A 12,827-nucleotide genomic window follows, 5' to 3' on the forward strand; every position below is an offset into this window, starting at 1 on the left:
TACATAAATACATGTATATATACATATACACACGCACGCATACATCTACACACACACACACACACACATATATATATACACACACATACATATGTATGAATGTATGTATAGATAGATAGATGAAAATATAAGTATGTATGTATATACATATATATTTATATGTCTATGTATAAATATATACATATATATATCCATATGTATATGTATATCTATTTATATATATGTATATATATGTATATATATATATTTATATAGATATAGATATATTCGTACATGTATAACTCCTCGCTGCAGGTCTGGTTGAGCTGCCAAACCCATTATAGTAGATGGTTTTGGGGGCATCTACTATCTTGTCTGGTGTCTTATCTCTTTGGGGAGTGACTGTGTGGATGTGAGTGCCCACAGGTATGGCTGGGTGATAGAGGCTGAAGTTGGAGTTCTACGGGGGAGCCGGAAGGCTCCCCAGTCGGCTAAGGACTGGGCAGTAATTGTGTGCTGCTGCTGTGGTCTTGCTCTGCTGGTGATCTTCTTCTTCTTTATGATTTGCGAAGTTCTAGCTTCGCCCGGGCCTTCTAAATATGGCCCGGCCTGTCTCATTTAGTTGTCTGACACTCGGTGCTTACCGTGGCGGCGGGATTGCCAGTAGGCGCTCCTGTCGCCATGGTGTAAGCATATCGCACAGCCAGTAGTGGACTAGTGTGGCGTTCGGCTCGCCGCAGTGCATGCACCTTTCTTCGCGTTCAATTGTTGTGATAATCTGCCATGCACTGCCTAGGTGCATTCTGTGAAGAATGACTTCGGTACCTCTGTTGATTACTTCAGAGAGTGCCAGTGGTTCATAGCCTGTGGCGTCTGAGTACCAGCTGGCCGAGGGGGAGGTTCTCGTTTCCTCTCTGTGGAGCTGCCGTAGGAAGGTACGACCGACCAAGGCACAGTAATTTTCGGCTCGGTTTTATCGTCATGGGATTTGGGGGCATACCCCTGCCAGCGACGGCTAGTCTGTCAGCAAGCTCGTTCCCTCTGATGCCGATGTGGCTTGGGACCCAGTTGATGATAATTCTTCTACCCTGAGCAAGAATTATCTGTGCCATTGTGAGAATCGTGGTCAGTAGGTAGATGTCTGTGGGTGAGCTGTGCTGAAGACAGTCAATTTCTGCCCTGGAGTCTGTGTGTATGATCACGTGTCCTTCCCTTAGGGACGCGTAGGCTAGGGCTACCATGATTGCAACTGCCTCTGCCTGTACCGAGGAGCCATTGTCTGTTACCCTCATGGATTGCATGGCGTCCCTAGCTGCAAAGCCGGCGCCTGCAGTGTGGCTCAAGGGATCGACCGATCCATCCGTGAAGTATGTTCTACTACCCGGAGGAGTGATGGCTGCAATGACCCTCTGTGCTTCTGCCTTTAGGCTAGGCGTGGGGTATAGGTTTTTTTTCATTGACAGGGTCATTATGTTGAACTCTATCAAGCTCAGTGCCCACGGCGGGGCTTCGGCAAAGTCGGGGTGGGGGGAGTCCATGCCCTTAGCAAGAAGCTGTTCTTTGAGCTGATGGCGTATCAACACCCTGGCTGTGTGAGACAGCAAGGAGTTGTTTGCAAAGAGCTCTTTGTCTTGTTCGAGGCGTCTGACTAATGTTTGTCTTAGGCTTGTGTTCCTGGGAGCCTGGGTGACCTTTGACAGGAATTGTGTTACCATTAGATCGATTCGTGAGTCCAGGGGGAGAAGGTTTGCCTCCATCAGGAGGTTGAGGACCTTCGTCCACCTCGGGGCACCCAGAATGATCCTGGCAGCTTCATTTTGGACTGTCCCTAATTTGTCTGTGTACTTTTTCTTGGCGGCAATTAGAGCGACTGAGGCATAGTCCACAACAGGCCGGACAGCATGTACATAGAATGATCTTAGTACTTTGTGTCTGGCCCCTATGCGTCTCCCAGTCATTGCTCTCATGACTGCCAGTCTTGCTTTGGTTCGGTCAACCTACTACTGGATTTTCTTCTGGAAGGAGAGGGTCCGGTCTATCCTTACCCCAAGGTATAGGTAGTCCTGGACCCATTCCAATTCCACTCCCTGGATTTTCAGTCTTGTGCCTCTGGCTGCAGAGATCTTTAGTCCTGTCCTACAACACTCCTCGGACACGAGGTCCAGACAACGCTGGGCTTTATTCTGGCTGCGTGGTCCAGTGGAGGTGATAGCGAGATCGTCTGCATACGAGATGATATTGCACCCCACTGGGAGGTTTATGTTGAGGATGATGAGAATATTATGGCATTGAGACTGAAGCATGCTTTTGGCTTTGTGTCTCTTATTGCTGTGTACGTTCCTACTGATGTTTGCAACTCGATGTGAAAGAATCCTTCTAAGGGACTTTTCTAGGTCCCAGAGATTTAGGATTTCTGGCTCCTGGACATGGTATATCGATACATGTACTGTGGCCAAGGAGATCGACCACATTCTTGTCAGCACTCAATGGAGGATCCTTCAGAATTGCAGGGTTTACCGGAGTGCCGAGATCTGTGGCACTGACCATAGGCTGGTTGTGGCAGGAAATCCGCTCCTGCTCTACTGCTTTCTGTCTTCGCCGATTGACAGATATCTCTTTCCACTGCGCAAAACATCTCATTCCACGGGTCGCCCTTTAGCGTGATCACATGCACTCAGCCAGCACTAAAAAGGGCCTTCTCTTTGACCTGTAACGAAGGGTGCCGAAAGCTCGCTTCGTCTCTGTCCACCTCCTCTAATGCGGAGCGAAATTTGGAAATCCGGTGTTATGCTTTCGTTTCAATATATATGTGATAAATAGATAGGTAGATAGACAGATAAATAGCTAGCTAGCTAAATACCAGTATTAAAGTAAGCATACAGTAATATTCCTTATTTTTTAAAAGATATTACAGACCATATATTCGGCCACAACTAACAAGGTTTTCGGAAACAGGCCGATATTCAGGTTAGTTTTATTTTTAAGCTTATTCTAATGCATCTCTCACTCTCCAATTTGTACTTCCCCATTCACTTTTTTTCATGAAGATATAATGATAAGTTATTACAATGATGTATACGAAGAGAACCTTCAAAAATCATAATCAGTCCTATTCTCTAAAATAATAAACATCAAACTGAATGGCTTCTTTTACGTTTCCCTCTAGACGTGGCGAATCCCAGACATACAGATTTCACCGTCGAGCACGCAAGCACAGAGGAGTCTAACGCAGGACATACACGCTACGAAGAAACAGTGCAGATCTACAGACAAGTGGAGAGTAACATCTACTACAACAAGCAATATTCTCTGGCGCTCCTAAGACAATTAAGCACTCAGACCTCGGGCAAAACTGAAAAGAAAAACCTCAAAGGGGCGATAGAGGATGTCAAGCACTATTTCAGGTACTGGTCCTGAGTAGTCTTAGGTCTTGGAAATGGAGGATTTATGCAACACGCTTACACTTATACAAATAAACAACACACACACACACACACACATTACACACGCATACTATGGCGGTCATACAGCCTGCACATTCATAATTTCAATATATATATATATCTGTGTGTATGTGTATATGTATGTGTGTTTGTGTGTGTGTATGTGTGTCTGTGTGAATGTGTGTGTCTGTGTTTGAATTATGTGTGTGTTTGTGTGAATGTGGGAATGTGTGTAAGTGTGTGTGTGTGTGTGTGTGTGTATGTGTGTGTTCGTATATATATACACATATATATAATATATACATGAATGTATTTACACACACACACACACACACTCACATACACACACACACACATATATGTATATGGCTGGTTTAGTGCTGGCCCTCCGGTTTCATACCTACCCGGAGTGACCTAGGTTCGAGGCCTGGTCAGGGAGGATTGTTATATGTCTATATCATTGTGGAAATGCATTATTCCACCTTTCATATATATATATATACACACCTCAGTAAATCTGACTTCGGTTTCGAATTTCTAAATCAATTTCCACTGAGTGCCCAAAGGGAGTGCTATCATTACTCGTGTATGAGTAGACAGGTAATGTCTATGGAGCTAGTTAGATCCTTGTTGCACACTCCTTCTAGTGGGTCGCGTGGCATGGCTGGTTTAGTATTGACCCTCCGGTCTTATACCCGGAGTGACCTAGGTTCCTGGTCAGAGAGGATTGTTATATATATATATATATATATATATATATATATATATTTGATTTATATATATATGATATATATATGTATATACATGATATATATGTATATATATGATATATGTGAATATATATGATATATATGTATATATATCATATATATACATATATATCATATATATACATATATATATAATATATATATATCATATATATATATATTGTATATATGATATATATGTATATATATGATATATATATGTATATATATGAACATATTTACATATATATATGTATAAATATATGAATATATTTACATACATATATGTGTATATGTATATATATATATGTGTGTGTGTGTTTGTGTGTGTGTGTGTGTGCATATATATATATATATATATATATATATATATATATATGTATATATATAATATATATATGTATGAATATATTCACACATACACACACACACACACATATGTATGTGTGTGTGTGTGTATATATACATATATACGTGTATATAATGTATGTATATGTATATTCATATATATATATATGTGTGTGTGTGTAGGTATATAAATTTATACATATATATATTCACATACACATGCACATATATATATACATATATATGTATATATGTGTGTGTGTGTGTAATATATATATATGTATATATGTGTGTATATATATGTATATGTATATATGCATAGGTATGTATATATATATATATATATACATGCACACACACACACACACACACATATATATATATATATATATATATATATATATATAAGTTCTTGATCAAAATATATATTTTTCTCAAACGCAGAGTATCCCAATACGACCTCTGGAGATTCGGCAACCCTAAGTTTGATTCTGCCATAATGTCGGATGAACCGAAATGCCCTTCCGTGGGTCATGCGGGTCACAGCCACGGAAGGGCATTTCGGTTCATCCGACATTATGGCAGAATCAAACTTAGGGTAACTTAGGTCATTGCGAATGATTCGTGGGGACTTCCGTAAAGATTCCCAGTCACTATGCATTTCCATATAAACTTGTGCTACCTTAATAATGCACATTACTCATTCGCCTATATTGTGGTGACGATCTCGTCAGTGGCAATATGGCACTTCGACGTGGTGGTTTGCGCAGTGCCGGTACACATATACTGAAAGAGCTTGGTACCATTGATGTTTTGCCACCTAGACCACTGACGAAGAGTGACATTCTTGCTCGATACTGTGCCTTAAAAGGACATGGTAACCAGACACTAAAAGGATGCTCAAAAGATAGCTTGCCATGCAATAATTTGACTATTACGGAATCTCAGATTTTATCCAAGTTGCAGGCGGAAATTGCGGTGCTGTATAGCAAATTCGGCATTAAGACAACATCACCTTGGTATATGAAAAAAATAAATAAATAAATAAATAAAGAGAGAGTACTACGACTCCATCAGAAATGTAACACTGAAGACAAAATTCTCGAAAACTGTGATTGTGTCATTCAAGGCAAAGAAACAACCCCGAGAAATACTCAAGGAAAATATAGATTGGTATGATGCAAAAGTACAAGAAAGCAATGGATCACTCGGAAGTGTTGATTATCAAGCGCAAAGACGGGGATTTAACAGACTGAAATGGAAGCAGACCAACAATGCAGAAGTCCCATTTATATGCAACAGTGAAGATATTGCAGAAATGTCTTTTGCCAGTTGGTGTCAGGTGGCTGGGATTTTTTTTTGTTCCCTCCTACACATCTGCCTGACCATTGACACCATATTAACCACGCTGGAAGGAGTTTGTGATGGTGATTTGCCCAATAAATCCAAGATTGGAATAAAGAACAATACCATGAAGTGTCTGAAAGCACTGAAAAAAAATTCAAGAACAATCAGAAGTATTTTTGATTTTGCAAAAGTTAATTTCATGTGCTGGCGTTCTGCTCTGAACAGCAATGGAATGACTCTTTTCAGAACTGCTATTGAAACTTCAAGGAGGTATGCCAGGATTGGCTGTGAACCTGGCTTTCCTAGCAGCTACTTCTCGTCCATCAGCAGACATCTGTATAATGCAGATGGTACACTTCTTCCCTTGGCTGTTGATCATGATTACGTCGATGAAGTTGCAAAGATCTTGAAAAGAGGAATTCGAGAAAAATTGCCATACACACCAGCCCTATTCAAAAATAAGGAGAAGCACAATTTCACTGCAGAAAAACTGTGTAATCTGAGTGTGAAAGATTTCATTTCCCAACATCTGACCAGATATGAAGTTTGCATACTTGGCCTATGATATGCATGAAATCGATATGTGGAAACCCAAAAGTTCATTAATACCTGGCCATGATCAAAACTGTGAAAGACAGATTGGAGACTTGAAAAAATGTGAAGACATAAACAGAATTGTTGTTGTAACAGAAACTAGAGAACGGCGCAGTCGGAGATATGGCAATGTAAACAAAGGAGTAGAATGAAAATTATATTGTATGCAATATATAATGTTCCAAATAAAATCATTACTAGAATCCTTTCCTTTTATAGCCTCTTGTTAAATAGAATATGTTACTTCAAATCATTTAAGCGAAGTAAGAAGTCCTAAAGCCAAAGCATGCTCTCGGCGACCCAAGCCCGATTCGGTAGGAGAGAACATAAAGTAAAGAGAAGTCAAGCCTACTTATTGAAAAATTAGTCTTATGGCAATTAAATAACTTTATATAATATCAATTTATAATAGAAATAATTTTGATGCAAAAATATTAAAGAAAAGTATAATATTGAGGTATTTTAAAAATAAAATAGGTATACCGACAACAGAAAACGAGGCGTTATTTGCCGTTCGAAGCGGTGTCTAAATCATAATTTTATCAAAACTTTCGATTGAAAATAGAGAATGCGAGATATTCTTTGATTTTAATAAAAAAAATACATTTCCAAACTCAGAAAATTCATAGGCGCCTATTTCTTAACTTGCCCCCGGGATTCGAGCAAATTTTAGAAAATCGACAATTATTGAAACACCCTATTGCCCACGGTAACCCCTTCGCTTGGTGGATGCAGGTCGTCAAATACACCATGAGGATAACCAAGGAACTCCAGGAGGATGTTGAAAAGCAAAGAACTCGTTTGAGCTTGAAGAGTCCTATGGTTGGGTAAGTGTTGCAGCTTCCTTGTGTTGATGTTTTTTATTACTATTTTGTTTGTTGTTCTTATTATTACTATTATTATTGTTATCATTATTATCATTAATATTATTGTTACCATTATGATTATCACTGTTGCTGTAGTTGTTATCATTATTATTATTATATTATTGTTATTATTATAATTATTATTATTATATTATTATTATTATTATTATCATTATTATTATTATTATTGTAATTTGTTATCATTGTCATCATTATCCTTATTATCATTATTGTTATTATAATAATTAATGTCATTACTATTATTATTATTATTACTTTTATTATTATTATTACCATTATCATTATTATAATCATTATTATTATTATCATCATTATTATTATCATTATTATCATTATTATTATCACCATTATTAACATTATTATCATTATTATTATTTTATCATTGATATTATTATTATTATCATTATTATTATCATTATTATCACCATTATTATCATTATTATCATTATCATCATTATTATCATTGTTACTACTACTACGATTATTATCAATATCATTAATATTATTATTATTATCAACTCAAGGTGTTTTAGATTAATGTATTGGTAACCCATGTCATGCTGCACGCTGATATATTAGTAGTAATACTTCATTACAGTGCTTATGTGTCGGTAGTTATTATCATCACTGTTGCTGATAGTAATTGTGTATATCATTTATATTGCCGTTTTTGGCATTACTGTTATTATTATTGTTACTGGTATCATTATTATTGTTATCATTATTATTATTATCATTTATATTACTATAAATATTGTTATTATTATTATTATTATTATTATTATTATTTATATTACTATAACTATTATTATTATTATTATTATTTATATTACTATAACTATTGTCATTATTATCATTACTGAAGTTTTTGTTGTTATTATTTGTTTAATCATTTTTATTACTACTAGGATTATTACTACTACTATTACTACTGCCTCAACCACTACTACTACTTTTACTACAACCACCGCTACCACTACTACCACTACTACTAATACTATTACTAAAACTACCACTACTACTACTACCACCACTACTATTACTATCACTACTACTACCATTATTACTACTATCACTACGTCTACTACCATTACTACTATTACTATTATCACTACTACTACCACCACTACTACTACTGACATCATTACTACGAATATTAATACTAATACTCTACCACTATTAATACTGCTGCTGCCTCTGCTATTCCTACTAGTCCTACTACTAGCACTACTTCTGCTACTGTAGCGATCCACTAACAAAGGCGCCCATCGTATACGTAATTAAAACAGTTAATTTCTAAAAAGGTGATCTGTGGTAACGAGAGCACCTCTCATTAACTGCAGCCAATAGTTACGCTAATAGCATTATTTTAAACTTTAGTATATGTTTGATTTTGATTTCATTGATACAACTAAGGTGGATAGGATGGATATTCTTAAGGCATAAAAAAAACTATATACATTTAAAACATACACTCATTTTTTTTTTAAGAATACGAAAGACACGAAGCAAAAAAAAAAAACTACCCACGTTAAAATGAAGATCACGAATTTCAGTAAGGTATCCAGCCCGAACTTTTGATTTCTCAATCCTGAAATCTTCACTCGTACTTATCTTAGGACGCCCGGAGGCTGAAGGTGGGCCGATTCACAGCGGTTCCTTGGGTTTTACAAACAACCGGTTTCGAAAACAACCAGAGTCCAGAGCGGCTATGGTAGGCTTCAGAATCCCACTGTGGGAAATGACTGCTGGCCATTGCGTGGTTGTGGGGCTTGTGGGTACAGGAAATGAGAATCGGGGAATGCGCACTGGACATTTTGAATCTGATCTGACATGAATTCGTCAGGAGTTTTGTACTTAAATCGTGAACACTACTACTGCTACTAATACTACTACTATCACTACTACAATCACTACTACTACTACAACCATTGCACTACCATTACCACCACCACCACCACTACTACTACTATTATTACTACTACTACTACTACTGACACTACCGCCATTATTACTACTGCTATTATCGGTTCAGTCGTTGATATTCTCACCAATAGCAACAGTAATGTTAAGGACCAGTATCACTATTGTCTTTCCCATTATTTTTATGACACTAATGCCCAGTGTTGCTATTATTATCATTACCACTATTGCTATTATATCCCTTTTGTTTTATTAGCTATCATTATTACTATTATGAATGCCATTATTTTCATCTTATCATTATAATCATTACCAATGCTTTGAATTTCCTAATTGCCACTCTCAGTATTAGCAACGTACATATAACCAAGTAGCTCTACTTCCACTTAACCTGTTGAACCGGGAAATGAAATTAACTTTCCTAAGAGTATTCTGATTTCTGTTTATGGTAAGAAACTCTTAGTTGTCATAAATAAAAGAGGAAATTTTTGGTTTTAGTTTTGGTAACTATAAAAATATCTGATCTCAGTCTCATTGGCTAAATGTGGTGACATCATTAGCTCCGCCTCCTTTTTGACATGGTTAGTCAGTGCAATATGTAATGGTAAGTGTTTTTTCAGTACATTTTCATGGGAAATGGCTCATTGATAACAATAGTAAAGATTAATCGAAGTATACACGAAGAAAAAAATATGTATTCGATATTTGCTATGAATAACGGCAAAGATGCGGGGCTCTGCTGGCAAGCTGCCAACTAGAATTTAAATCAAGACATAGTGGGTCTACTTGTGTTAAAGTACCTCATTATCGTTTTAAAAAATGTAAATCGTCTTTTATCATCACCATTATCGCTTCTCTACAGGGTACAGGTTAGAAGAACAGACAAGGTGATAACAGAGACTTTATTCGTAAAACTGGAAGAGTACATGGAGGCCGTGGACGACTTTTACAATGACCTGGAGCTTCGAGGGACGAAGGATCTACCTGGTTACAGAAGACCCGCAGGTCATCAAGGAAGCGAAAGAGAAGTCAGTGTGTGGATTCTCTTAGAGTTAAAGTTATATGTCTAGTGTGTTAGTCTTTTGAAAATATGTGTAGTTGTGTGTGTGTGTGTGTGTGTGTGTGTGTGTGTGTGTGTGTGTGTGCGCGCGCTTATATATTCATACACATCTACTAAACACATCCCCTCAAGCGCATAAGCACCCACACCCACACCTCCCCACGCAGCGGGCAAGCGGCGCCCTCCCCCTTTCAGATACCCTGCCTACGAGATCGTGTTCAGCGAGGAGAGCGTCACCAGCGCCAACATGAGCCGGACATCAACAAAGGCTGTTGCTCGCCGACATCGTCTCCCTCGCTCGCACAGACTTCCTCGTGTGTGCCATGTCGTCCAATGTGAGTGTGCCGGCCGGGGGCTTGTCCTTGCCAGTCATTGATGTGCCTTTGCGTCGGATTTCGCTTCAGAATAAGTATATTGTTCAGTGTATTATTATCAACTTTATCGAACACGACACACGCATACAAGCATATATATATATATATATATATATATATATATATATATATATATATATATATATATATATATATATATATATACATATATATATGAGTGTGTGTGTGTGTGTGTGTATGTATATATATGTATATATATATACATATATGTATCATATATATAATATATATATATATGTAAATATATATGTGTATATTCATTCATTGTTCTTATAATCGTAAAAGCTAATCATAATTCGTGGTCAAACATGAACACTTATCTGAAAGAATAATTACATATGATAACTATACAAGATACCTTGGCTGTTTGCAATTTCCAAAAATATATGCTTTATAATTATTCAAATAACCATCCTATTAACGTAGAAGAAAACATTGCAGTGTTTAAAACATGTTTAAAACAAGAGTAGAATTAGCTATAATCCACTTAAATTTATACTTAATTCTCACCCTTACCGTCTCACCCGCGGACACAGTCATCATCATCAGTATCACAATTACTATCTTTATCATTATCATTATCATTATTATTATTATTATTGTTGATGTTATTACTATCATTATCATTATTATGATTAGTAGTAGTAGAAGAAGTAGTAGTAGTAGTAGTAGAAGCATCATCATCTCTATCAATATCGTCCTCACTATTATCATTGTCGTCGTCATCCCACCCCGGGCAGATATGCCGACTGGCCTATGAGCTCATGCAGACCCTCCACCCGGACGCCTCCAGGAAGGTCTTCTCCGTCGATGCGCCTTATTGGTTCCACTTCCAGAGCAACCATGAGGTGGAGGCGAGGTACCCCCACACGCCTCGCAGGTCGGTTCACCTCTCTGTTTTCCTGTCTGTCTGTCTGTCTCTCTTTTTTTCGCTTTCGATCTCGCTTTTCTATGTCGGTGTCCTTTTCCTTCATCTGTTTGCCTGTTTGTCTGTCTGTTACTCTGTGTTTCTTTTCTTTTGTTTTTCTTTTCTTTTTCATTCTTTCTCGATCTTGCCTTTTTCATCTCGTTTTCCTTTCTGTTTTTCTTTCTCTGTCTCTGATTCTCTCTCTTTGACTCTCTCTCTATCTATCTATCTATCTATCTCCCAGTCTCTATTTCTGTCTATCGCTCTCTCTCTCACAGTGTGCTATGTAGTGGCAAGCTTGCTGACCTGCGTTTAAATCCTTCGCCGCCAGTGGACGGTAACCCCGGCCATTCCTTGGACACGCGGGGTAATTTAGAAAGAAAAATATCACACCTAGAATATCCATTGTAACAAATGGAATAAAACAAAAACTAAACTCTCTTTCTCTCTCTCTCTCTCTCTCTCTCTCTATCTATCTATCTATCTATCTATCTTTTATCTGTCTCTCTCTCTATCTCTCTCTCTCTCTCTCTCTCTCTCTCTCTCTCTCTCTCTCTCTCCCTCTCCCTCTCTCTCTCTCTCTCTTTCTCTCTTTCTCTCTCTCTCTCTCTCTTTCTCTCTCTCTCGCTCTCTCTCTTTCTCTCTCTGTAACAGGCTATCTTTTGTTTTCAGAAAGACATATACACACGGAACACGAAATCCCCCCCCCCCCCCCCCTCCACCAAAACCTCTCTCTCGAACCCCCCAGAGCAAGCGACCTCCGGATCCAGAAGGGAGACCGCCTGCTGGAAATCCTAGGCCGTTACTTCAAGGAAGGCAACTTCACAACGGCTTTCTGTTTGGGAGGAACCTGAGGACGCGGAGGTACGGCATCTACCCGGCGTACAAGACAGTCGACGTCCTAAGAGTGGGTCAGGTTCCGTCGTACGATGCGGTTGATAGGGAGAGAAGTGTAGAGGGTTGGAGGCGGGCACGGGAGATGGAGAGGGAGAGGGAGGGAGAAGGAGGGAAAGTTAGAGGGAAAGAGAGAGAGAGAGAGAATGGGAAGAGGTGGGAGGAAGGAAGAGAGAGAGTGGGAGAGAAAGAGAAAGAGAGAGTATAAGTATATAAGTAGGTATAAATAGCTTCCACGTGGCTAGCTCCAATATAAGTATGTATAAATAGCTCCCACGTGACCACGGGTCAGGCTGGCTCC

The 12,827-nt window shown here is 38.3% G+C and overlaps 1 protein-coding gene across 3 annotated transcripts in view; it reads left to right on the top strand.

The window, feature by feature from the left end:
* The window catches only part of LOC125042179, a 13,864-nt gene extending 1,247 nt beyond the window's left edge, over nt 1-12,617 (top strand). Inside the window, exons 3-7 of one of the 3 annotated variants that reach the window (XR_007116333.1) lie at nt 2,885-2,946; nt 3,146-3,383; nt 10,133-10,298; nt 10,498-10,665; nt 11,466-11,604. Coding sequence is in view for 2 of the 3 variants with exons in the window: in XM_047637662.1 (XP_047493618.1) it covers nt 2,885-2,946; nt 3,146-3,383; nt 10,133-10,298; nt 11,466-11,605; nt 12,381-12,486 (712 nt within the window). In the remaining variant the exon portion in view is untranslated. Of the gene's footprint in view, nt 1-2,884; nt 2,947-3,145; nt 3,384-10,132; nt 10,299-10,497; nt 10,672-11,465; nt 11,606-12,380 lie in introns of those variants that run through there. The other 2 variants (XM_047637662.1, XM_047637664.1) reach the window with 2 other exon arrangements.
* Nucleotides 12,618-12,827: the final 210 nt, after the last annotated feature.

The sequence above is a fragment of the Penaeus chinensis genome, chromosome 31 (genome assembly GCF_019202785.1).
Source record: "Penaeus chinensis breed Huanghai No. 1 chromosome 31, ASM1920278v2, whole genome shotgun sequence".
In the NCBI taxonomy this organism is placed as follows: domain Eukaryota; kingdom Metazoa; phylum Arthropoda; class Malacostraca; order Decapoda; family Penaeidae; genus Penaeus; species Penaeus chinensis.